The sequence below is a fragment of the Sphaerodactylus townsendi genome, linkage group LG03, assembly GCF_021028975.2.
Source record: "Sphaerodactylus townsendi isolate TG3544 linkage group LG03, MPM_Stown_v2.3, whole genome shotgun sequence".
Classification (NCBI taxonomy): Eukaryota; Metazoa; Chordata; class Lepidosauria; order Squamata; family Sphaerodactylidae; genus Sphaerodactylus; species Sphaerodactylus townsendi.
In genome coordinates, this window is record NC_059427.1 from 2,076,754 (window position 1) to 2,103,885 (window position 27,132).

Here is a 27,132-nt window from a genome sequence, read left to right on the forward strand (position 1 = left end):
AATTGTAGTTCATGAACATCTGGGGGGGGGCACAGTTTGAAGACCTCTGCTTTCAATTCACCCTCAAATGTCAGGTCAGCAGGTCTACAGCCACAAACTGCACTGCAAAAATCAGGCATTCACTGCTTTGCGGCACCATGACGGTGCACAACCAGGGATGCTCCCACGTGTGTTTTGTTGGATCCCCCCAGATCATGTGCCCTCAAATCGCGTTTCCTGTCCACAGCCACAAATCAGGAGCGACAGATGGACGCTCTCAAACCAGCCCCTCACTCCGGAGAGAGAAGGGAGCCCCCCTGGGTGGGAGGGGGGGTCTCCTCCCAACACTGTCTCCCTCCCCTCCAGCCCCCTTCTGAAGCCTCTTCTGCCTTTTCTGGTCTCACAAGCGGCCCTCCCCCTTCTCCAGGAGTCTCCCACCCACCCTGAAATGTCGATCACTCATGAGATCCTTTGCACACCCCAGGGCTGGATTCTCTTCCTATCCCCAAAGTTGCCAAGGCATGGAGATGGGTGAAGTAGGAGACCCCAGATTGCCAGCAGTCCCGCATTGCAGTGAGGCACTGTCCAGATGGGAAGCAAGCCCCTCTGAGTCCCTCCCTTCCACCTCTCCCCAGATCTCCCCACCCACCACCAACCCTGGATCTCCCTTGACTCACTAAAAGGACAGCTGCTCCAAGCAAGAAGGCAGTGGTCTCCCTACCCTCTGCCTCTCCCAGGCCCCTGTGCTCCCAGACTCACTTACCTCAGCTGGTGGGAGGACCTGAATCCCAGCTAAGCAGTTGCTGTTGCCCCCCTCCCTCTGCAAAAACAGGATCTGCATTTGCTTTCCCCTGTTTACCACTGCAAGGCAAGCATGCAGAGCAGTTGGTCTGCTGAACTCTGCTGGTCGTCCCCATCCACAGCCTTAAAGGCACAGGGGTGATATTCTCTCCCCTACTCCCTTCCCTTCCCCTCCACACACACACACTCCCTCTTGAAATAAACTCTTAGGAGCCCTCTCAGCCATTGGGGAGGGCAGAAGCTGAGCAAGGGAGGTTGGCTGAGCCAAGAAGAGGCCTGCTTCTCCTGCCCCTTGCAAGAGCCCTCTTCGTTGAGAGTTTGTATTGAAAGATAGATCTCTTGATTTCTCAATGGGTGCCCTTTAGAGAAGCAGGAAGGGGCCCCCAGCACGGAGAGCGGGAAGGCTCCAGGCCCCCTGGCAACAGAGGCTGTGCTGGTGGAGGAGAGACTAAACACAGACATTAGACAGCAATGGGGGGGGGGTTTCTCCCCCTCCCCACTAAACATAATGAGGTGCATCTCTTGATCAGTGCACTTAAGGAAGCAGGAATTGATATCTTTAGAAGACTCTCCCGATGATCCCACCCAGGTTTGGTGAAGTTTGATTCAGGGGGACCAAAGTGATGGAGCCTCAAAGGTGTAGCCCCCCATCTTCTATTAGCTCCCATTGGAAATTATGGGGGATGGGGCACCCCCTGAATCAAACCTCACCAAACATGGGGGGTATCATCGGGAGAGTCTCCCCAAAAAAATCCCTGAAATTTTGGTGCTGCTAGCCTAAAAGCTGCATGCCCTGCAGGCCAAAAACAAAAGAAAACCCTTAAAATACAAACAAACAAATGGGGGCAGAGCTACGGACATGTAATGGGGGGGTTGAACCCGAGAACCCCCCCCCCCCTTACCTACATCCTGGGGCCCAGGGCTGCTGCACAGAGAGTTCCAGCACCTCATCAACTGAGCAGAGCACAGCAGGGGAAAGGAGGAGGGGGGTGGGGGCGATTTTCTGTCATCGACAATACATTGAACGTCCTTGGGTGTTTCTCTGCACCCTGTCTAGGCCAGGGAGAATCTCCCTCTATTGCTTTCCCTTGGCTGCTGCCTGTGCTTCTCACTGGATAGAAAATGAAAATATCTGATGAAGGTTTGAACCCTGAAAGCAAACATCTAACTATAGGAGCAGCAGTGGCATAGGAGGTTAAGAGCTCGTGTGTCTAATCTGCAGGAACCGGGTTTGATTCCCAGCTCTGCCACCTGAGCTGTGGAGGCTTATCTGGGGAATTCAGATTAGCCTGTACACTCCCACACACGCCAGCTGGGTGACCTTGGGCTAGTCACAGCTTCTCGGAGCTCTCTCAGCCCCACCTACCTCACAGGGTGTTTGTTGTGAGGGGGGAAGGGCAAGGAGATTGTCAGGTCCCTTTGAGTCTCCTGCAGGAGAGAAAGGGGGGATATAAATCCAAACTCCAACTCCTCCTCTTCTTCTTCTTCCTCTTCTTCTTCTTCTAGTCCTTTTGGACTGCCCATAGAAAGGAAAATATTGTGATATTCCTATAACAAGAGAGGGGTATTTGTTTGTTTCTCTGTTCAGGGTCTGGTGACCCTTGACCAGGTACCTGGACCAAAGAAGGCTTCATCAGGAAACCACTGAGGACAATTGTCACAATGTGATCTCTTTGTGTAAATCTCTCCTTTTAACTGATTGCTACATGCTGAAGGCAGAAGTCACTCCTTCAGAGAAGGACCGCAGCCCTGTTCTGCATGGCCTGGGCTAGTTCAATATCATCAGCTCTTGGAAGCTAAGCAGGGTCAATTCTGTTTTGTACTTGGATGAGAATCCACCAAGGGAATCCAGGAGGGCTCTGCAGAGGCAAGCAATGAAAAATAACCTCTGTCTGTCTCTTGCCTGGAAAACCTGCCGGGTCACCTTAAGTCAGCTGCGACTTTAGTCTCAGACTTCAGCTGTTCTCTAGTGTGTTTTTTCACTTCACACCATTACTGCCTTCCAATGCAATGCATGTGCCGACTGTTGAGTGGTTGTGGGGGTTTCACAAACAAGAAGCGGGGGGGGGGGGCTTTTTGCAACTCTGCTTTCTCAACACTGAAAGAGGCTGTACAGAGAAATACGAGTACACTGACACTTCAGAGTCAAGCCTGAGACATCCACTCCGTTCCCTTCTGAACACTCATTTCCCAGCTGAGATAAGAGGTCATGTGGTCAAGAGATGTCACAATGTGGGCAGCGTGGTGGCCAAGTTTGCGGATGATACCAAATTATGTAGGGTGGTGAGAACCGCAAAGGATTGCGAAGAGCTCCAAGCGGACCTTGATAAATTAGGTGAGTGGGCTCAGAAATGGCAAATGCAGTTCAATGTAGCAAAATGTAAAGTGATGCACATAGGGGCAAAGAATCCAAACTTCACATACATGCTACAGGGGTCAGTGCTATCAGTCACAGACCAGGAAAGGGATTTGGGCGTCTTTTGAAGTTGATAATTCCATGGGAATGTCAACTCAATGCATGGCAGCTGTGAAAAAGGCAAACTCTATGCTGGGGATCATTAGGAAAGGAGTTGATAATAAAACTGCAAGGATTGTCATGCCCTTATATAAAACTGCGTGGTCGCGACCTCAAGACTTGAAGTACTGTGGGCAATTCCGCTCTGGTCGCCACATCTCAAAGAAAAGGGGATATCAAGAGATAGAAAAAGAGGTGCAGAGAAGGGCGCAACCTTGAGGATGATTGAAGGATTGGAGCACCTTCCTTATGAGGAGAGGCTGCAGCGTTTGGGACTCTGTAGTTTGGAGAGGAGACGTCTGAGGGGGATAAGAGTGAAGTCGAGAAAATAATGAATGGGGTAGAAAATGTTGACAGAGGTAAATTTTTCTCTCTTTCTCACAATACTAGAACCAGGGGGCATTCATTGAAAATGCTGGGGGGAAGAATTAGGACTCATAAAAGGAAACACTTCTTCACGCAACGTGTGATTGGTGTTTGGAATATGCTGCCACAGGAGGTGGTGATGGCCACTAACTTGGATAGCTTTAAAAAGGGCTTGGACAGATTTATGGAGGAGAAGTCGATCTATGGCTACCAATCTTGATCCTCCTTGATCTCAGATTGCAAATGCCTTAGCAGACCAGGTGCTCAGGAGCAGCAGCAGCAGCAGGCCATTGCTTTCACATCCTGCACGTGAGCTCCCAAAGGCACCTGCTGGGCCACTGTGAGTAGCAGAGAGCTGGACGAGATGGACTCTGGTCTGATCTAGCAGGCTAGTTCTTATGTTCTTATGGGAGAGGGGTAAGAAACTCAAATTATTATCTTCCCCACTGACAATAGTCATAGGCCCCTTCTGCACACGCAAAACAATGTGTTTTCAAACCACTTTCACAACTGTTTGCAAGTGGATTTTGCCATTCCGCACAGTTTCAAAGAGCACTGAAAGCAGTTTGAAAGTGCATTATTCTGCATGTCTTTGAGGGGAGAATGCCCAATCTCTTTCTTAATTCCACTGATATAGCATTACAGAGTCTGTGGTCACTAGGCAACTATCCCTAAAGCCAACCTCCCATTATCATTCGTCAGGGATGAGAAAGTTAGGGGGTAGGGAACCTGACACTTTTTTGTGTATGATGTCTGGTAAGCTCCTGCTATTATTACCTTCAGCCCACACTTGAAGCATTTAAAAGATCTCTCCTTTATTGAGCTATTTAATTCTGTTGAACAGCACAACTGGGACTGGATCTCTTTTTACAGTCTGAACATTTAAAAGGTTTACCATATGTATGGTTTCTCTGACGCATTTCAAGATGGCTACTGTGACTGATTGTCTTTGCACACTCTGGGCATTCAGAAGGTTTCTTCCTTGTTTAGTTTCTTTGATTGCTTTGAAATCTGCTGCTGTGACTGAAACCCTTTCCACATTTCTCCCCTTTTATGGGTTCTTTGATGGCTTTGAAGGTGGCCACTGCAACTGAATCTCTTCCCACATTCTGGACATTCAAAAGGTTTCTCCCCCGTGTGGGTTCTTTCATGCACTTGAAGGTCGCCTCTGCAACTGAATCTCTTTCCACATTCTGGGCATTCAAAAGGTTTCTCCCCCGTGTGGGTTCTTTGATGCTTTTGAAGACTGCCACTCCGACTAAATCTCTTTCTGCACTCTGAGCATTCAAAAGGTTTCTCCCCAGTGTGGATTCTTCGATGCACTTGAAGGTCGCCTCTGTTACTGCATCTCTTTCCACACTCTGAGCATTCAAAAGGTTTCTCCCCTGTGTGGGTTCGTTGATGCGTTCGAAGACTGCTACTCTGACTGAATCTCTGTCCACACTCTGGACATTCAAAAGGTTTCTCCCCAGTGTGGATTCTTCGATGCACTTGAAGGTCGCCTCTGTGACTGCATCTCTTTCCACACTCTGAGCATTCAAAAGGTTTCTCCCCCGTGTGGGTTCTTTGATGGCCTTGAAGGGTGCCCCTGCAACTGAATCTCTTTCCACATTCTGGGCATTCAAAAGGTTTCTCCCCAGTGTGGATCCTTTGATGCACTTGAAGACTGCTACTGCGACTGAATCTCTGTCCACATTCTGGGCATTCAAAAGGTTTCTCCCCAGTGTGGATTCTTCGATGCACTTGAAGACTGCTACTGCGACTGAATCTCTTTCCACACTCTGAGCATTCAAAAGGTTTCTCTCCCGTGTGGGTTCTTTGATGGATTTGAAGGTTGCCACTGTGACAGACTCTCTTTCCACATTCTGGGCATTCAAGAGGTTTCTCCCCTGTGTGGGTTCTTTGATGGCTTTGAAGGTGGCCACTGCCACTGAATCTCTTTCCACATTTTGGGCATTCAAAAGGTTTCTCCCCAGTGTGGATTCTTTGATGCATGTGAAGTTGGCCACTTTGACTGAATCTCTTTCCACATTCTGGGCATTCAAAAGGTTTCTCCCCCGTGTGGGTTCTTTCATGCACTTGAAGGTGGTCATTGCGACTGAATCTCTTTCCGCATTCTGGACATTCAAAACGTTTCTCCCTCGTGTGGGTTCTTTCATGCACTTGAAGGTGGCTATTGCGACTGAATCTCTTTCCACATTCTGGGCATTCAAAAGGTTTCTCCCCTGTGTGGGTTCTTTGATGCCTTCGAAGGTTGTCCCTGCAACTGAAACTGTTTCCACATTCTGAACATTCAAAACGTTTCTCCCCTGTGTGGGTTCTTTGATGCACGTGAAGTTGGCCACTTTGACTGAATCTCTTTCCACATTCTGGGCATTCAAAAGGTTTCTCCCCTGTGTGGGTTCTTTCATGCCTTTGAAGGTTGCCCCTGCAACTGAAACTCTTTCCACATTCTGAACATTCAAAACGTTTCTTCCCTTTGTGGGTTCCTTGATGCACTTGAAGGCTGCAACTTTGTCTAAATCTCTTTCGACACAATGTGCGTTTAAAAGGTTTCTTCCGTGTGTGTATTTTTTGGTGAACAAGTAGATCTGATCTATATTTGAAGGACTTTCCACACCGAAAGCATTTATGTGCCTTTAATATACGGTTCATTGGATCATGTACCTTACCTTTTCTTCTACCAGAGAATGTTATTCCTGTCTCTTGGCAGATTAACAGCTTCACTCCTGAATGAAGCCTTTGGCATTGAACAATGTTTGATTTTTGTGAGAAGCTACTGCCACAGTATGAAAAGCTGTAGGGTTTCTTTCCAGCATGTGTTTTTTGATGACTAAGGATCCCTTCTCTGCAAAGAAAACTCTTTCCACACTCCAAGCATTTATGGGTCTTCTTTCCGCTGCGCATTTGCAAATGGATCTCGTATTGGGTTTGATCTGAGGAGTTTAGTCCACAATCCAAGCACTTATATGTTTGCCCTACGGGGTGAATTAGTTCATGGAAATTCTTATCCTTCTTCTCAACCACAAGACTTCCCTTCTGTCTGTTCAGTCCACCTTGATTTTTGGCATGTCTGACAAGCTCTTCGTTCTTGGCTTTATCTGGCAATAGTTGACGCACTTCCTCATCCCCCTTATTCCACTGCTCATCTCCTGCTGGAATAAAGAGAGAGATCCCATTTGTGAAGAAAGTGTATATGATGTATATACTTGAATATGTCGGGTTTTTCAGCACATTTTTCTGCTGAAAAAGCCCCCCCCCCCCTTCGACTTATATTCGAGTGAGGGTCCCATTTATCTGTTCTCAGGTGCAGTGCGGGTGTTCTCCGGTCTCTCCCGCTCATCTGCGGGGCACCTGCAGCCTCTTTGGGTGGTCCAATGGCTGCTAATATCACCGCTCTTCCTTTCTCCTGCAGGCTGGCAGATGCCTTCACCGGCAAGCCTCCAGTGTGGCTTAGGGGCAGAGTGAAAGTTAAGAGGCTTTGCAAGCCTGGCCAGCAATGCCTTCCTGGAGCGAGCAAGTGAGTGGGGGCGGGGATTGAGAAAGGATCCCTAACTTGGCCAAGAGAGCGAGGGAATGTGTGCAAATGCATGTCCTGTATTGGCAGAAGTAAGTGGAGAAAGCTAGAAAGGAAAAGGGAAGGGAAGGAGGGAGCTGACAAAGAGCAGCAGGAGGGTTTGGGATCATCTCCTTTTTGCACAGGCTAAGTTTTCTGCTGTGCGCCCTTCCCCAGTTCCTGGCTTTCCTTCCCCCTTTGGAATGGTGCGGGGAGAGCAAGATACAAGGCTTTGTGTGGGGGGAATGAGAGAGAGGTTTCTTTTCCCATCATGATAATGGCTGTGATGGAGTTTGCAGGGAGAAGTGGCTGCAGCTGAGCTGCTTTGAAAAGTTCATGCACATGCAAAGTACTTTGAAGGGAAATAGGGTCTTTCTTGCTTTCCTGGACAGAGAAAGAGGGGGCGGGCATTGAGAGAGGATCCCTAATTTGGCCGAGAGTGAGTGTGTGCAGATGCCTGTTGTGTATTGGCAGAAAAAACCAGAAAGGAAGGGAAGAGGGAGCTAACAAAGAGCAGGAAGGAGGGAAAAGATGTCCCCCCCCTTTTCAGCTTGTTTTGCCTGCGTTTTCAGCTAGTTTTGCACTCCTTTTTTTGCATGTGCTTCCTTTTCTGCTGTGTGCCCTTCCCCATTCTTGGCTTTCTTTCCCCCCTGACAGTTATGGGATGGGGCAGGGAGAGTAGGCCTTTGGGTGGGGTAATGAGAGAGAGGTCTGTCTGCGTGCATGCAAACAAAGAACTTTAGTTTTTGTACTTTTAAAGTTATTGTTGATGCTATTTTGTCCTTGTTGACCCTCTTTTCCACTTACAGAGCTAGTTTGCTGTTTTTCTTTGAAATAAATATTCAAAAACATTTAATCTGCTGATGCCTCAATTAATGTAATTTTATTGGTATCTATTTTTATTTTTGAAATTCACCAGTAGCTGCTGCATTTCCCACCCTAGATTATTACACAAGTCAATAAGTTTTCCCAGTTTTTTGTGGTAAAATTAGGTGCCTTGCCTTATATTCGGGTTGACTTATACTCGAGTATATACGGGTATTCCTTTAAATCTACCTAGAGATCATTTATAGGGTTTTTTATGAGGCAACCGTTTGGTCTTCCTAAGTCGTAAACAACGCGACCTTTTGGCCCTCGTTATAGTTGTAAACTGTGTTTGTGTTTGGATAATGTAAATTGTTTTTTAGAACGCCACATTCTAAACTGGACTGGTTGAGCAAATTCTATAAAACCCCTGACATGATGCTAAAGAGGTCAGTTGTTCAATCATTCATTCATCTGCCTTGGGTTGAACAGCCTTTGCATTGTATTGTTGTATACTTGGAACTGTCTAGAGCATAGAAGGGACCGGGACTGAATGGAAACCATATCCTGGGGCTGGAATAGGCTGATCCTCCTTTTGCCAGCGTGGCTTCCAACTTGTTTCCTGCTTTTCACAATCCTAGGCTCCTTCCGCACATGCAGAATAATGCACTTTCAAACTGCTTTCAGTGCTCTTTGAAGCTGTGCGGAATGGCAAAATCCACTTGCAAACAGTTGTGAAAGTGGTTTGAAAACGCATTATTCTGTGTGTGCAGAAGGGGCCCTAGAGTCTCAGTGCAGCTTACAAAACACATTACTTTCACCTCCCCACAATAGGGACCATGTGATGTAGGTGGAGCTAAGAGAGTTCAGACAGAACTGTGACTGGCCCAAGGTCACCCAGCAGGCTTCATGTGAAGGAGTGAAGAATAAAAACCCCTTATACATATCAGAGTTGGCTATTCTTAACCACTATACCATGATGGCTGTCTGCATGAAATTACCATGATATCTAGTCCAACACCTACACAGAGTTTCCTTTTAGCTGTGTTGAAAACCAGGAAGATCTGGCTTTCAACCTGTTCTTGGATGGGGGTGTGGGGGGGTAGGAGGAGAGAGAGAATCTAGGACTTCACTGAATGATCCTAATAGATCAAAAAAGACTCCCATGGTTTTCGGAAAAGATACCAGCAGTGAGAAGGGCAGGGAAGGCCCAAAGGGAAAAGTTGTACAAAAGGGTCTTTGGCCTCCTCAAGCTTCTGTTCCTAAGAAACACTCACTTTCCGTGCAGTGATGACTCCTGAAAGGTGCATTAGCCCCTTAAGAGCCTGAGCTGAGCTCATCCTTGGAAGGGAGCTTTGCAGCATCCCATAACTCCGAGGGTTTCTCAGCCAGCCCCAACACTGGCATCACTTGCCCTGGGCAAACCAGGGGGTGGCTTGGGGGGCTTTGCCTGGCCATGCTGAAGACTGCCTTCGCTGACACCCCACTCATTCGAGGCCTGCAGAAGGGAGCAAGGAGGGGGCAGGCCTCAAAACAATAAATTGTGGTCTTTCAGATTTCATCCCAATAGCAGCAACTTCTGCCTCTGACGCCTATAAAAAATCCTTACCCACACAGGCCACACTCTCAGAGGCCTCCAGCATGACTTCCCTGTAGAGAGCTTTCTGCTCCAGGTCCAGCAGGGCCCACTCTGCCTCGGAGAAATACACGGCCACCTCCTCCAAGGAAACCTGAGACTGACGAAAAAAGAATTCCACAGTCCCTTATCAGAGATCAAGCCCAGTTGAGATGGCGCACTGGAAGGGGGCATTCTGGCAGGGGGCTGAGGGAGAGCTGGGCATGGGTAGAAGGGGTGGTGTTGAGAGCTCCTTGCCTGGGCCTTTCAGCACCAGCTGCTAGAGGACAGCTCCCCAGAGAAAGGAGGAGGACCCATTCTGCCCACCATTCATCTCCCTTACCTGGACTGGAGGGACAGCAGCTGTTTCCACACCTGTGCCAAGAGAGCGGATCAATTCTCCCTCTTCATGGCCTGTGAGAGAGAGAGAAAGGGAAGATCACATCTGTCCCCAAGCCCCTCCCCAAAGGCGCTGAGGATGCCTGGCTTCCCCACCCCAGCATCCTACTTCCTGTTGTGGCTGATCAGATACCCCAACAAGGACAAGTAGAAAACAAATGTTCCCACTATGGGATTTCAGAGGATGCTCCCCAGAATGTGCACGCTCAGACAAAAAATGAAACAGGTTGTCAAAGTTTTGTCTCCCTTTAAGACCCAGAGTGCCTCTTATGGAAAAAAGGGGGAATATGAGTATTGTAATCAATGTGTGGAATTCCCTCTATGAATTTCCTCTCTTCCTGACATCACAATTAGTGACCACAAGTCGGAAAACCCTCAAATACTTGCAGTCACATCTGTCTCCAAGCCCCTCCCCAAAGGCGCTGAGGATGCCTGGCTTCCCTACACCAGCGTCCTACTTCCTGTTGTGGCTGATCAGATACTCCAACAAGGACAAGTAGAAAACAAATTTTCCCCACTGTGGGATTTCAGAGGATGCTCCCCGGAATGTGCAGGCTCTGACAAAAAATGGAACAGGTTGTCAAAGACTTGTCTCCCTTTAAGACCCAGAGTGCCTCTTATGGAAAAAAAGTGGGGATATGAGTATTGTAATCAATGTGTGGAATTCCCTCTATGAATTTCCTCTCTTCCTGACATCACAATTACTGAGCACAAGTGGGAAAACCCTCAAATACTTGCCAGAGGCATCTTGTTTCTCTCCCCCCCACTATTGTCTCCTTCCCTTCCCTTGAAGCCCCCATATCTTCCTCCACTGTCCTGCCACATTCTCTGTTTCTTAGCCAATCATCACCCTGTCTTTCATCTCCCTCCAACCTTCAGCTATATTTTTCAATTTTTTTACTTCAAATTATCCCACCTTTCTCCACATTGGGGGCGAAAAGCAGCTGACATTATTCTCCTCTCCTTTTTATCTTCACAACCGTCTTGTGAGGTAGCATACGAATGATTCAAAATCACTCAATGTGTTTCCATGAGAAGGTGGGGATTGGAACCTGGGTCTCCCAGACCCTATTCTGAAGCTCCAACTGTGTGTATTGCATTGGCTTCCATAGGGTCACTGAGGGTCAACTGAGGCCTCCCCCCTCCCCAAATCCTGCTCTCCTCAACCACAACCCATCAAATTCTCCGGTGCCCCATCTGAAGCAGGCACAAGGAACCCGTACTGACCATGTGACCGGGCGTCTGGGACACGCTGCTGGGTCTGAGGCTCCTCCCTTTCCTCCAACAGAGCTCCTCCCATCTCGGAAAACTGTGGGTTCAACTTCACCGATGGATCCCGCATCTGAAACAGCAGCAGCAAGAGATAAGAGATGGAATGGAAGACACCAAGGAATGGATCCTGCCAGAATCCCAGACTCTGCACCCTTCTATCAGCACACCTGACAGGGTTTCCTTTCAACACTGGAAAATTATCTGGAGGGAATAAGAATTTCCCTAAAAGAAGTGGCTACTAAAGCAGCTTCTTAAGTCTTCCATCTGGATGATCAACACTTGGCCAAATATCGCACAGGGATTCTTCAGGAGAAGGTCAGATATTACCGCCTGCATTGAAAGAGAAGCCCTCACCTTTTCAGCCAGTGGTTGCAAAGTCCATGGAGCTGGCTGCAAACCTCTCGGGGGCCCCCGGAGGAACACAATCCCCAGAGGGTAGAGCAACCCTGGATCCGGAGGGCAGAGCAACCCCCAGCCGGGTGGGCAGGGCTACCTTCCCCAGTCTTTCCTCCTATTCAAACGGCCAGGAAAACAGAGCCTTTAGAGCAGGCTCATGGAGGGATGCTTCCCCAGATGAACTCATGAACAGTTTAGAGAGGCCATGGGGGTCACCACAACATAAGGAACTATATTAAAGGGTTGAGAACTTTAGGAAGGTTGAGAACTGCTGCTTTAGGAGAAGATCAGATATTATTGCCTTCATTGAAAGAAAAGCCCTCACCTGCTCTGCCTGCCTCTTCTCCTCGGCCTGACTCAGGAGGAAACCCTCGGCCAGGGCCACCGCCTGGGAACTGGTCTCCGGACCACATCCTCTGACCCAGCGCTGCATTTCTTTGGGTAGGATGGCCAGGAACTGCTCCAGGACCACCAAGTCCAGGATCTGCTTCTTGGAGTGCCTCTCCGGCTTCAACCAGTTGTTGCAAAGTCCGTAGAGCTGGCTGCAAACTTCTCGGGGCCCACTGGCTTCACGGTAGCAGAACTGCCGGAAGGATCCGCAAAGTGTTTCTGAGCTCAGGGATTCCTGATCCCAGATCTCTGGCTTAGCTCTGTCCCAGAATGCAACAGCAGTCGCAGCTTGGGTGCGATGGGGGCCTTTCCTAGCTGTCTTGCCAGGTCCTTCTGGGTCCTGCTCTTCCATCTCCTTCGCCTTCTTTTTGGTCGCCTTTAACTGTGAAAAGATGTCTTTACTCGCTTGGCTGTGAAGGGGTGGGGGGAAGGGGGAAGACAGGGAATAACAGGAGGCAAGAAAAACAAAATAGAATTGAGATACATGGAAGATGAGAACAACAACGCCTCTTGCAGCTCGTAATAACATGTTGTTATATTACATACTGAGCTTTTAAAGATATGCCTATTTGGATCTTTGGGGAAATTAAAAATGTCTCTGCCTCTTTAAACATGCTATAAACTGTTCTCTGATGACTCCGGAGCTCTTTTCTGGGTAGGAGGAGGATGAAGAGTGGTGACTCACCATATCTCCCTCTGCAACTCCTAGGTTACCTTCCAGGCACGTGTAACTAACTTCTATTTAATTCAAAGACGAATACTTGTTGTAACCTGCCCTGAGCCCTCTGGGAAAGAGTGGGATAAAAATATGATAAAATAAATAAGGAGCTGAGGGAGTTCACGTTTAGGAAGATTCCAATAACATCCATACAAACTATTAACAGCAATCATCACAATACACAGTAATAATAGTAATGTATAGTTTCATAATAGAAAACAGGTGCTCTGCCTCCATTGCCACAAAGCATTTTTAGTGGGTGTGTTGGGGGGTGGGTGGGGGTCAGTCTCTTCAGGAACAGATCCTAAAAAAATCCTTCAGCAGATCAGATCTGGAGGTCAAGGGGCAGAGCCCTGAAAAGTTCATAATACCCTGGATTGGGGGGGGGGGGTTAAGGGTCAGGGGGTGCCCACTCTCTCCAGGCTCCCTCCACCTTTGTCTCTTCTCTCTCTTGGGGGAAGGGCGGTATATAAGTCTGATTATTTTAAAAATGTTCAACTGATTTCTGTCTTTTATGGCTCCCAGAGGGCAAAAAGGATGTTAAGGCCCCACTGATGGGGTGGTTTGGGGTGGTGGGGGAAGAGACCCTTTCCTGCCAATTCCCAAACTCTTCTGCATACCTGGAAAGTGGCCACCCTCAACCCACACCTGTTTTGGATGCCCTGATATGGGGAACTGGACCAAAAAGCTGATGATGATGATGATGATGATGATGATGAGAGGAGGAGGACTTCACCTTTCTTTTCCATAAGGAGTCTCAAGGTGGCTCACAATTACCTTGTCTTCCTCCACCTGCCCCTTACAATGGGCACCTTGTGAGATTGGTGGGGCTGAAAAAATTCAGAGAGAGAGCTTTGAAAGGCTGAAGGCCAACCAGAAGGTTTCATTTGCAGGAGTGGAGATTCAAACCTGGTTCTCCATATTAGAGTCCACCACTCTTCATTAGCACACAGCGCCACAAAAATGCCAGACTTCACTAGAAGCTGGGTTGCAAAAGGGGCAGCACAAAATTTGGATCTCACCTCCTCTTCAAATCAAATGATTTTACAACAAAACAAAAAAACCCCACTGTCATATTGTAAATCACGTCTTAGTGTATTGGCGGCACCACCAAAATCCGGCACCCACAGCTTCATTGGGGCAAAAACATGGTTCCAAAGCACAGATCCTGATAGATCCTCATGATTCTGACATCAGGTCTCCTTAAATTCACCCTCAAATGTCAGGCCAGCAGGTCTACAGCCACAAACTGCACTGCAAAAATCAGGCATTCACTGCTTTGCGGCACCACGACGGTGCACAACCAGGGACCCTCCCACGTGTGTTTTGTTGGATCCCCCCAGATCATGTGCCCTCAAATCGCGTTTCCTGTCCACAGCCACAAATCAGGAGCGACAGATGGACGCTCTCAAACCAGCCCCTCGCTCCGGAGAGAACAAGCCGGGTGGAGGGGGGGGGTCTTCCTCCCAACACTCCCCTCCCCCCCTCCAGCCCCCTTCTGCTTCCTGCCTTTTCTGGTCTCACAAGCGCCCCCTCCCCCTTCTCCAGAGTCTCCCACCCACCCTGAAATGTCGATCACTCATAAGACCTTTGCAATGAAGGGAGGGGGCTGGATCTCATCCCCCCCCCCAGTCGGGAGCAGGGAGGAGGGGTGGGAAGAGGAACCCCAGTTGGAGCAGCCCCCCCCCCCCGGTTTGCAGTGAGGCGGCTCTCTTGGATCGGGCGCCCCTCTGATCCCCCCTCCCCTTCCACCCACCCCAAGGATCTCCCTTGACTCACTCGGGAAGGACAGCTGCTCCAAGCAAGACGGAAGTGGTCTCCCCACCCCCCTTCTTCCCTCTCAGCCCCTCTAGGATTTTGGACTCACTTACCTCAGCTGGTGGGAGGGACCGTCAGCTAAGCAGAAGCGTTGCCCCCCTCCCTCTGCAAAACAGGATCTGCATTTGCTTTCCCTGTTTACCTGCAAGCATGCAGAGCAGTTGGTCTGCTGAACTCTGCTGGTCGTCCCCATCCCACAGCCTTAAAGGCACAGGGGTGATATTCTCTCCCCTACTCCCTTCCCTTCCCCTCCACACACACACACACTCTCTCAATTGAAATAAACTCTTAGGAGCCCTCTCAGCCATTGGGGAGGGCAGAAGCTGAGCAACTAGGGAGGTTGGCTGGAGCCAAGAAGAGGCCTGCTTCTCCTGCCCCTTGCAAGAGCCCTCTTCGTTGAGAGTTTGTATTGAAAGATAGATCTCTTGATTGCTCAATGGGTGCCCTTTAGAGAAGCAGGAAGGGGCCCCCAGCACGGAGAGCGGGAAGGCTCCAGGCCCCCTGGCAACAGAGGCTGTGCTGGTGGAGGAGAGACTAAACACAGACATTAGACAGCAATGGGGGGGGGGGGGTTCTCCCCCACCCCCAACTATACATAATGAGATCCATCTCCCTTAAGAACATAAGAACATAAGAACTAGCCTGCTGGATCAGACCAGAGTCCATCTAGTCCAGCACTCTGCTACTCGCAGTGGCCCACCAGGTGCCTTTGGGAGCTCACATGCAGGAGGTGAAAGCAATGGCCTTCTGCTGCTGCTGCTGCTGCTCCCGAGCACCTGGTCTGCTAAGGCATTTGCAATCTCAGATCAAGGCGAATCAAGATTGGTAGCCATAGATCGACTTCTCCTCCATAAATCTGTCCAAGCCCTTTTTAAAGCCATCCAGGTTAGTGGCCATCACCACCTCCTGTGGCAGCATATTCCAAACACCAATCACAAGTTGGTGAAGAAGTGTTTCCTTTTATTAGTCCTAATTCTTCCCCCCAGCATTTTCAATGAATGCCCTCTGGTTCTAGTATTGTGAGAAAGAGAGAAAAATTTCTCTCTGTCAACATTTCCTACCCCATGCATAATTTTATAGACTTCAATCATATCCCCCCTCAGACGTCTTCTCTCCAAACTAAAGAGTCCCAAACGCTGAAGCCTCTCCTCATAAGGAAGGTGCTCCAGCCCCTCAATCATCCTCGTTGCCCTTCTCTGTACTTTTTCTATCTCTTCAATATCCTTTTTGAGATGTGGCGACCAGAACTGAACACAGTACTCCAAGTGCGGTCGCTGCAGCTTTATATAAAGGGCATGACAATCCTTGCAGTTTTATTATCAACTCCTTTCCTAATTATCCCCAGCATAGAGTTTGCCTTTTCACAGCTGCCATGCATTGAGTTGACATTCCCATGGAACTATCAACTAAGACGCCCAAATCCCTTTCCTGGTCTGTGACTGATAGCACTGACCCCTGTAGCATGTATGTGAAGTTTGGATTTTTTGCCCCATGTGCATCACTTTACATTTTGCTACATTGAACTGCATTTGCCATTTCTGAGCCCACTCATCTAATTTATTAAGGTCCGCTTGGAGCTCTTCGCAATCCTTTGTGGTTCTCACCATCCTACATAATTTGGTATCATCTGCAAACTTGGCCACCACGCTACCCACCCCTACTTCCAGGTCATTTATGAATAGGTTAAAGAGCACTGGTCCCAATACAGATCCTTGGGGGACACCACTCCCTACATCTCTCCATTGTGAGAACTTCCCATTTATACCTACCCTTTGTTTCCTGTTCCTCAACCAGTTTTTAATCCATAGGAGGACTTCCCCTCTTATTCCTTCATTGCTGAGTTTTCTCAACAGTCTCTGGTGAGGAACTTTGTCAAAAGCCTTTTGGAAATCCAAGTAGACAATGTCCACTGGTTCCCCCTTATCCACATGCCTGTTTACACCCTCAAAGAACTCTAGTAAGTTTGTAAGACAGGATTTGCCTCTGCAAAAGCCATGCTGACTCTTCCTCAGCAGGTCTTGCTTTTCTACATGTTTAATAATTTTATCTTTAATGATAGATTCTACTAATTTACCAGGAACAGATGTCAAACTGACTGGCCTGTAATTTCCTGGGTCCCCCCTAGACCCTTTCTTAAAGATTGGTGTGACATTGGCCATCTTCCAGTCTTCAGGAATGGAGGCAGATTTCAGGGATAAGTTGCATATTAATGTGAGAACATCAGCAATTTCATGCTTGAGCTCTTTAAGAACTCTTGGATGAATGCAATCTGGGCCAGGGGATTTGGTAACATTTAGTTTATCAATGGCTGCCAGAACTTCTTCATTGTCTACCATTATCTTCGCTAGTTCCTCGGATTCACCTCCTAAGAAGCTTGGTTCAGGTGCAGGAATTTTCCTCACCTCCTCTTGGGTGAAGACAGATGCAAAGAATTCATTCAGCTTCTCTGCAATCTCCCTGTCATCTTTTAGCACACCTTTTGTTCCTTCATCATCTAACGGGCCTACCGCTTCCCTAGCTGGCTTCCTGCTTTTGATGTATTTAAAGAACTGTTTGTTGCTGGTCTTGATGTTCGCAGCCATGCGTTCCTCATAATCCTTTTTTTGCCTCCCTTACAGCTAACTTGCTTCTCTTTTGCCACCATTTGTGTTCTCTTTGGTATTCTTCATCAGTTAAGTTGGACTTCCATTTTCTAAAAGACATCTTTTTTTTCCTAATAATTTCCTCAACCTCCCTTGTTAACCATGGTGGCTTTCTTTTGGACTGGGCACTGCCTTTCCTAACCTGTGGAACACTTTCCAGCTGAGCTTTTAACACTGTGTTTTTAAATAACCTCCAAGCATCTTGGACATTTTGACTTTCTTGATTTTTCCTTTCAGCTTCTTGCGCACTATCCCCTCATCTTTGAGAAATTTCCCTTTCTGAAGGCAAATGTAACTACATTAGTAGTTGTCACTCACCACCCTACATAATTTGGTATCATCTGCAAACTTGGCCACCACTCTATCCACCCCTACTTCCAAGTCATTTATGAATAGGTTAAAGATCACTAGGTTAAAGGTCCCAAAACGGATCCTTGGGGGACACCACTCCCTACATCTCTCGATTGTGAGAATTTCCCATTCACACCCACTCTTTGCTTCCTGTTTCTCAACCAGTTTTTAATCCATACGAGGACTTCCCCTTTTATTCCTTGATTGCTGAGTTTTCTCAATAGTCTCTGGTGAGGAACTTTGTCAAAAGCCTTTTGGAAATCCAAGTAGACAATGTCCACTGGTTCCCCCTTATCCACATGCCTGTTTACACCCTCAAAGAACTCTAGTAAGTTTGTAAGACAGGACTTGCCTCTGCAAAAGCCATGATGACTCTTCCTCAGCAGGTCTTGCTTTTGTACATGTTTAATAATTTTATCTTTAATGATAGATTCTACTAATTTACCAGGAACAGATGTCAAACTGACTGGCCTGTAATTTCCTGGGTCCCCCCTAGACCCTTTCTTAAAGATTGGTGTGACATTGGCCATCTTCCAGTCTTCAGGAATGGAGGCAGATTTCAGGGATAAGTTGCATATTAATGTGAGAACATCAGCAATTTCATGCTTGAGCTCTTTAAGAACCTTGGATGAATGCAATCTGGGCCAGGGGATTTGGTAGCATTTAGTTTATCAATGGCTGCCAGAACTTCTTCCTTGTCTACCACTATGTTCGCTAGTTCCTCGGATTCGCCTCCTAAGAAGCTTGGTTCAGGTGCAGGAATTTTCCTCACCTCCTCTTGGGTGAAGACAGATGCAAAGAATTCATTCAGCTTCTCTGCAATCTCCCTGTCATCTTTTAGCACACCTTTTGTTCCTTCATCATCTAACGGGCCTACCGCTTCCCTAGCTGGCTTCTTGCTTTTGATGTATTTGAAGAACTGCTTGTTGCTGTTTGTCTGCCTTACACCACCTTCTCATCCATGCATTGAGACCCTGTATCTCAACGGCACCCTGGCTTCGCCTCTACTTGGCGTGGAACAGAGTAGCATTTTAGAGAATGCCACCTTGGGGGTCCTGGTTTTTAACCTTTTTCCTAGCAGCCTAAATTTAGCTTCCAGAACCTCCCGGCTACATTTCCCAATGTCATTGGTACCAATGTGGACCACAACTGCTGACTCCACCCAGCACTGTCTAACAGCCTATCTAGGCGAAGAAGCAGTGACCATCATGGCAACCACCAGGCGAAGGCAAGTCACCCATGCGGTCATCATGCCTGTCCACCTGAAACCCAACTCTCTATATTCCTGATGATCGAATCACCCACTACAAAGGAGCCCCCACCTCCCCGAGGGGTATCCTCGAGTCTTGAGAAGGATATCTGACCACCAGCTAAGGAAGGGGTCCCATCCCTAAAGGGAGCATCTTCCACCTCCTCCAGACTGGCACCCTCCATCACCCAGACTCTCATTCTCCATGACATCTGAAGAGATGTCACCTTGGGGAGGTGGGACCCGGCTTGCCCTAGGTCCCTGAAAACCTTGTTTGTTGCCTCTCTCTCTGCCTCCTCTCAGCTTCTCCCAGGTCTGCCACCTTGGCTTCGAGAGAAAACCGGACTTGCGTTCGCCCGAGGTGCAGGAGCTCATTGCAGCGAGGGCACACCCACGACTTCTGTCCTAGTGGCCAGATAGTCATACATGTGACACTCAGTGCAAAACACTGGAAAGCCCCCATCCCCTGCTGGCTTCCTGCCTTCATATCTATTTTTGTTTTGATGTTCAAATACTGGATTTTTTTTAGTGATGCTTCTCTGTTAAGGTTTCTATACCTTCTACTATCCCTTAAAATATGTTCTTATTTAGTAAAACAGCTCCTCTTGTGCAGCGCCGTCCAGTATAGCTAATTCAAGAGACCTAACTTGACAAGATTTAAAAGGTTTTGAGAAGCCCCACCCTTTCAGCAGCCTCCACCAATCAGCAGCCCCACCCCTTCAGCAGCCTCCACCAATCAGCAGCCCCACCCCTTCAGCAGCCTCCACCAATCAGCAGCCCCAGGACAAGGAGAAAAAAAGAGAAAACCCCTGTTTAAAATACACTATTTAAAAGATGTGGCTTTGAGAAAAGCCCTCTGTAAGGAAAAAGCAGAGCTAACTCAGCCCTTTCTGGCTCACTCAGCCCTTGTTTCTGGCCCACTGCTGTTCTCCACTGCTCTCTCCTCTGCTGGTTCCAGAGACTTGATCAATGCACTTCCCTTGATCAATGCACTTCCCTTGATCAATGCACTTAAGGAAGCAGGAATTGATAGCGGTGTCAGAAATAAATAAATCCATTTCTAATTTTTGTTTTCCAAATAAAAATGAAGCTGTATTTTATTTTTATAGTTTAGATAGAAATAAGTTCTGTATTAGATCGAAGGTTCTGTATTTGTATAAAACCTCCTTTGCTCAAGGCAGGAATGCAGGCTGGAGCCCAGCCCTGCCCCGCCTAGGCATGCTCCTTTCGTTCACAAAACCAAGAATGGACTCTTAGCAAAAGGAAGCCCCGGAAGAGCGGACATTGCCCTGTCTTAATCCCACCAGCTGGCAGATAAGGGTGCTGCACCTTAAGGTTTCGTTTCCTGATCCGATCACTCAGTGGATTCTTTTGTGTTTTCCCCGCCTTGGATTTAACCGCGCCTACGTCATTGCCTCACTCTGGATTCTGCCGCGAAATTCAAGAAGGGACTGCCCTCTGGACTCTGATTGGTTCCTGCATTTTTGTTAATGAATGGAGGTGGGTTGTTCCGTAATCTCCCGGATTTCCCGGCGGGAGAAATTGTACATAATGTCTTGTAGAACTGCTAGGCAGCGCAGTTGCTGTGTGGAACGGAGGTGCTGACACTTAGATCGGCATCTCAATAAAATCTTGCTGTTTTTACTATACTCTCTGTGTTGGGTCCCATTTCTGTTCCTCCGCGCTACCGAGAGCTGGAATCACTTAGATCACTGAAAGTTACCCTGGTAGTGCGGTAACAGTTTCATACAGTTGGAAGAGACCACAAGGGCCATCAAGTCTAATTTGCTACAATGCAGGAACACACAATCATAGCACTCTCTACATATGTTCATCCAGCCTCTGTTTAAAAACCTCCAAAGGAGACCCCACCATTGAGGTCGTGAATTCAGGAGGGAGCTGACAGCATGAAGGGGGGCGGGAGAGAGGAGGAAGGTGTCCAAAGTGCTGTGAGGGTGAGGGAGGGCTCCCACGGGCGCAGGGAAGAAGTCCAGGGCAAAGCTGTGCCCGCTGGCGAATCTGTCCCGTTCTGGTGGGGAAGCAAGATTTAAATCATGATAAGAGTGGTTTCACTTGCAAAGAGATTGGAAAGTGAAACTGAGGCGCCAGAAAATATGTCTGTAGAAGAAATCTTGCTGCAGTGAATGCTGGCCTCCACTAGGCTGCAAGGACTTTGTGCGCAATCGACCAGCGTATAGTTTTATAATAAAAAAACAGGGTGTGTTAGGGGGTGCGGAGTCAGTGTCTTTAGGAACAGATCCTCAACAAATCCTCCAGCAAAGCAGATTTGGAGACCAAGCAGCAGAGCCCTGAAAGGATTGGGGGATTAGAGTCAGGGGGTGCGTATTGTCTCCACACCTCCTCCTCCTTTGTCCTTTCTTCTCTCTCCATTAAATAATGTTCAACTGATTTCCACCTCCTATGGCTCTGGGAAACTGGAGTGGTTGATGGGGGGGGGGGGACCCTTTTCTGCCAATTCCCAAACTCTTCTTCATACCTAGGAAGCCTCCCCCAACACATGCCCTGTTTTGATGCCCTACGGGGGAAGAATTGGAACAAAAGGATGATGACGAAGGTGATGACAAGAAAATGGAGGGTGTTAATACCTTATTGTGATGGAACAGTACTGTAAAACTAGCAAAGTCACATATGACTGTGAAAAGCATCTTTGCCTTTTGATCTCCTGGAGGGAGGTCAGGAAACTATGCAGAGGTGCTAGGATGAAACTTCAAAGGCCTAAGTTACCTCATGGCCTGAACAGAGTTTTCCTGAGAAGGGGAAAACAAAGGGTTTTGGAATTCCATCTTGAGACCTGGTCAGAGAAACATCTCTGGGCCATGGGTTCCCGGAACGGGGACAAAGAACCAAAAGGGACATAACCACCTAAGCAATCCCTTAACCGTAATTTCTGTTTTTCAATAAAAATCGTTGAGACCTCAGCTGGTTGGAGTTATTGGAGAAAAGAACCCAGGTTTTAATGAAACAAGCGTGGCTCTCCCAGGCTTGCTTTCATGATAACCTTATACTTCTCTACTGTAAGGAGTCTCAGAACAGCATCCAAATCATTCTCAGATCAGCATTATCCCTCTCAACAGGCACCTCGTGAGACAGGTGGGGCTGAAAGAGTTTGGAGAGAGCTGTGACTAGCCTAAGGAATCCCAACAGGAGTCAGGTGGAGGAGTGGGGAATCAACCCCACTTCTTCAGATTAGAGTCCACAACTCTTCACCAGTATAAAAGAAAACCACTGTCATATTGTAAATCATGTCTTCGTCTATTGGCAGCACGACAAAATTCAGGCATCCAGTGTATCATGGTGCTGCTATGGTGCAAAAAACTAGACCCTTCAAATAGTCTGGGATCATATTTTTGCCCCACCCCCACCGACGACGTAAACTGGTTTTTCTAATCCATTATAGCGATAAAGACTGAAGTACTCAAGTCTCCTGTGGAGGGAGGGAGGAGAGGTTTGGGGTCCCGGAGGAATCCCTTCCCTTCTCCCGAGAAAGAAAAATGCTTCCCTTCTGTTTAGTAAAATAAATAAGTTTGGAGAATTGGCAGGGTTATTATTATCTTCATCATCATCATCATTATCAGATCTTTAACGGCATACGTACAATTTTACATCAAGTTTAGCTCAGTTTAAGATACAGCAGGCAAAACTGAAGCAAGGAATTCAGCAACATCGTTGGTCCGTCTTTTGCTTGTGTCATTTAAAAGCAGTCTAGTCATTCCTACGTCGGAAGCAGGTGGGAGGCTACTGATATGGGGTTCTATATATTGTCTTCTCTGGGCTTTACGTTTAGTACAATTATAGTAGGATGTGTTGAGTAGATTTGGTTTGCTTCTGTGAGCAGTTACATAGGCATTCCTGAGAAGGAATGCGTCGGTATCGTCCTCTAGTAACGGTTGAGGGTAAGGTGTTGAATCGGGCCTGCATGAAGGCACAGTATTTCTTTGGTGAGATTAAGTTTGTGAAATACGTGGCCAGAATTCCACTCAAAGGAAGAATGCCATAGCTCAAGGGAGAACAGACTCTGTTAGCCTGTGAGAATAAGGTTTGATACTCAATGTCAAAGATTTTCTGTTTTAGGATGTTAAAAATGTAGAGCTTGTCAGAGTTGGCAAAATGCTCCAGGGAGAATCCAAGTGTGTTAATTTTATTTACAATGAATTGGTTCCAAGTGAGGGGAAAAGCGTCAGACTGCATGGCCTGTAAAAGAAAGTTGGGTTTGGCTCTAAAATGTATGTGGAGCCAATATTTGAAGGTGAGTATCCATATTTTAGCGGAGACAAAATTTAGACCAAGTTCGAGACAAATGCTGGCATGTGACACTGAATTGGGAAGACCCAAAATTTGGTGGAGAAATTTTGATTGGATTTTTTCAAGGTTTGAGGTGATGGCTTGGACCCAAACAACAGGGGCATTGAATAAGACAGTGGTTCTCAACCTTCCTAATGCCTTTCATACAGTTCCTGATGTTGTGGTAACCCCCAACCCTAACATTTATCCATTTTACAGATGGAGAACACTGATGCAGAGAGTCTTAGGTGACCCCTGTGAAAGGGTTGCTTGACCCCAAAGGGGTCCCGACCCACAGGTTGAGAACCACTGGTATAATAAAATCTTTGGAAGCAATTTGGTTGTAAGGGTTTTAAGGGCTGGTGGAACATATTGGCCCCCTTTCGTAAAATAAAACCGCCTTATTGCATTGGTAACACAGATTGCTGAGGCTTCAACATACTTTAAGTGGGAAGACCATTTTAGGTTGGAATGGAAGGTCATCCCCAGGTAGCAGTAGAAGGGGACCTGTTAGATGATGTTACCATTTAGATTCCAGGTATTTGGTCTCCAGGTTTTGGTGAAGATCAATATTTTCGATTTGGTGTAAGTGATTTCCATGGCATTTAGTAAGCAGTAGTTGGCAAAGGCCTTGATAAGGCGGGTTAATCCTGTTTTCGTGTGGGAAAGAACGACGGCATCATCTGCATAAAGTAAGACTGGGATGGGTTGTGCGTTTAGGATGGGAAAATGACCGGTGATTGTCAATAGGTGGGCAGCCATGTCGCTGATGAATAGGTTAAACAGGTGAGGGGCTAAAACACACTCTTGTTTAACCCCTCTGTTGGAGGGTATTTCCTGGGTTAATTGGCTGCTGGGGTTACAACGAACCCTGCAGGTGGTGTTTGAATATAGACGATGTATAAGAACGTAGAGGTATGGGCAGAGGTGGGATCCAGCAGGTTCTCACAGGTTCCTGAGAGTAGGTTACTAATTATTTGTGTGTGCCGAGAGGGAGTTACTAATTGGTGATTTTGCCACGTGATTTTTGCCTTAGTTACGCCCCTCCTCTCAGCAGTAGCGTGCAGAACTTGAAGGAGGTGCAGGAGGTGCACTGGCGTGCGTGGCAGCCTGCGCCTGCGTGCATTCGTTTCCCGCCCAAGGACCAGGGCAGCGGCTGTGTCCTTGCCTCAGCCCCGCTCAGGAATGCCCCGCCCACATAATGCCCGGGCACACCCCTGTCGTGCCCCGCCCAGCCCCATTGGCGCTACGCCACAGTTTGAATCCCACCACCATGGGAACCTGTTACTAAAATTTTTGGATCCCACCACTGGGCATGGGTCGATTTTCAGTTAAGGCTGTACTTTTCAGCAAGATGGGTTAAGGTCAGGCAGTGGTTGTAAGTAGAGTGGCCCTTTATGAATCCTATTTGGTATGGTCCAAAGTGGGGCGTGGCCCAGGCCTGTAGTTTATTTCAGCCAGTTGGCTCGACTCCCCTGATGCTAACTGACCCTCTGTTGGTCTGAATAAAATTATTTCTTTAATCTTATTCTTTATGGGGCTGGCTTATTAGCTTATCTTTCTGTACGCTCCGCCTGTGGTTACAGAATGACAAGGGAAAATACACCAAGACTTTCCAGTCACTAAGAAAAATCAGTTGCATTAATGTTATATACATGGATCTAGAGTTAACTACTAATCAACAATGAGGGAGCTGGAAATCAATATTTGCTTTTTACTGGGTTGTGTTGCTTTTCCCCTTGTATCTTTTTGTTGTATCTTTTTGTTGTTGGTTTATCTTTTTGTGTGAGAAAATAACAAACAATTAATTTAAAAAGTGTGTCAGCCTTAGACTGAAAAGGTTTTGCAGTACACTTTGAGAAAGGCAGATGTATAGTAACTCAAATGATATACTTTAAGCACAGTTGTAAAATATGGTACAATTAAGATGCTCTTAAGTATTGCATCATCTAAGAAAATGCAGTTCAGAAAATGCAGGTCACACATCTTGATGTCAAAACTGCATTTCTTCATGGGGAGATTACAGAAAAAATATATATAGAGCAACCACCAGGTTTTGTTAACAAGAGGCAAGCACACCTTGCGTGTCAACTGAAAAAAAGGACTATGTGGACTTAAGGGGGCTGCAAGGGCCAGGAACAACTGCACAATTAGCGCATCCGACCTAAAACTATTTTTTCCCCTTCCGATCACACCTTTGGACTGCATGGCCGTGGTCTAGTATATCTTGTTCCTAACTTTTCACCTGCATCTGTGGCTGGCATCTTCAGAGGTGTATCACAGAGACAAGTCTGTTATACACTATACCAGACCATGGTCACACAGCCCAGAATACTCACAACAACTAGTTGAATCCAGCCGTGAAAGCCTTCGACAATACACTGAACATCCTTGGGTGTTTCTCCGCACCCTCTCTAGGCCAGGGAGAATCTCCCTCTATTGCTTTCCCTTGGCTGCTACCTGTGCTTCTCACTGGATAGGAAATGAAAATATCTGATGAAGGTTTGAACCCTGAAAGCAAACATCTAATGATAGGAGCAGCAGTGGCGTAGGAGGTTAAGAGCTCGTGTATCTAATCTGCAGGAACCGGGTTTGATTCCCAGCTCTGCCACCTGAGCTGTGGAGGCTTATCTGGGGAATTCAGATTAGCCTGTGCACTCCCACACACGCCAGCTGGGTGACCTTGGGCTAGTCACAGCTTCTCGGAGCTCTCTCAGCCCCACCTACCTCACAGGGTGTTTGTTGTGAGGGGGGAAGGGCAAGGAGATTGTCAGGTCCCTTTGAGTCTCCTGCAGGAGAGAAAAGGGGGATATAAATCCAAACAACTCCTCCTCCTCCTAGTCCTTTTGGACTGCCCATAGAAAGGAAAATATTGTGATATTCCTATAACGAGAGAGGAGTATTTGTTTGTTTCTCTGTTCAGGGTCTGGTGACCCTTGATCAGGTGTCTGGACCAAAGAAGGCTTCATAAGGAAACCATTGAGGACAATTGTCACAATGTGATCTCTTTGTGTAAATCTCTCCTTTTTACTGATTGCTACATGCTGAAGGCAGAAGTCACTCCTTCAGAGAAGGACCCCAGCCCTGTCCTGCATGGCCTGGGCTAGTTCAATATCATCAGCTCTTGGAAGCTAAGCAGTGTCAATTCTGTTTTGTACTTGGATGAGAATCCACCAAGGGAATCCAGGAGGGCTCTGCAGAGGCAAGCAATGAAAAATAACCTCTGTCTGTCTCTTGCCTGGAAAACCTGCCAGGTCACCTTAAGTCAGCTGCGACTTTAGTCTCAGACTTCAGCTGTTCTCTAGTGTGTTTTTTCACTTCACATCCACTCCGTCCCCATCTGAACACTCATTTCCCAGCTGAGATAAGAGGCCATGTGGTCAAGAGATGTCACAATGTGGGCAGCGTGGTGGCCAAGTTTGCGGATGATACCAAATTATGTAGGGTGGTGAGAACCGCAAAGGATTGCGAAGAGCTGCAAGCGGACCTTGGTAAATTAGGTGAGTGGGCTAAGAAATGGCAAATGCAGTTCAATGTAGCAAAATGTAAAGTGATGCACATAGGGGCAAAAAATTCAAACTTCACATGCACGCTACAGGGGTCAGTGCTATCAGTCACAGACCAGGAAAGGGATTTGGGCGTCTTAGTTGATAGTTCCATGGGAATGTCAACTCAATGCATGGCAGCTGTGAAAAAGGCAAACTCTATGCTGGGGATCATTAGAAAAGGAATTGATAATAAAACTGCAAAGATTGTCATGCCCTTATATAAAGCTGTGGTGCGACCGCACTTGGAATACTGTGTTCAGTTCTGGTCGCCACATCTCAAAAAGGATATCGAGGAGATAGAAAAAGTGCAGAGAAGGGCAATGAGGATGATTGAGGGACTAAACACCTTCCTTATGAGCAGAGGCTGCAGCGTTTGGGACTCTTTAGTTTGGAGAGGAGACGTCTGAGGGG

The 27,132-nt window shown here is 47.4% G+C and overlaps 4 protein-coding genes across 9 annotated transcripts in view; all 4 read right to left on the reverse strand.

Annotated features, from left to right (window-relative positions):
• Nucleotides 1–27,132, reverse strand: part of LOC125428554 (zinc finger protein 420-like) — a 577,239-nt gene that overhangs the window by 229,935 nt on the left and 320,172 nt on the right. The gene's annotated exons all lie outside the window — the stretch shown is intronic.
• LOC125428839 (zinc finger and SCAN domain-containing protein 32-like) overlaps nucleotides 1–27,132 on the reverse strand; it is a 665,212-nt gene that overhangs the window by 172,906 nt on the left and 465,174 nt on the right. The gene's annotated exons all lie outside the window — the stretch shown is intronic.
• Nucleotides 1–27,132, reverse strand: part of LOC125428544 (zinc finger protein 709-like) — a 79,923-nt gene that overhangs the window by 26,159 nt on the left and 26,632 nt on the right. The window lies entirely within an intron of this gene.
• Nucleotides 4,457–27,132, reverse strand: part of LOC125428581 (zinc finger protein ZFP2-like) — a 67,548-nt gene continuing 44,872 nt past the window's right edge. For 3 of the 6 annotated variants that reach the window (XM_048488939.1, XM_048488940.1, XM_048488938.1), the window contains exon 5: nucleotides 4,457–5,906. In XM_048488939.1, coding sequence (XP_048344896.1) covers nucleotides 4,628–5,906 — 1,279 coding nt within the window. In that variant the 3' untranslated portion in view covers nucleotides 4,457–4,627. Of the gene's footprint in view, nucleotides 6,817–9,630; nucleotides 9,758–9,979; nucleotides 10,051–11,262; nucleotides 11,378–12,028; nucleotides 12,083–27,132 lie in introns of those variants that run through there. The other 3 variants (XM_048488941.1, XM_048488937.1, XM_048488936.1) reach the window with 3 other exon arrangements.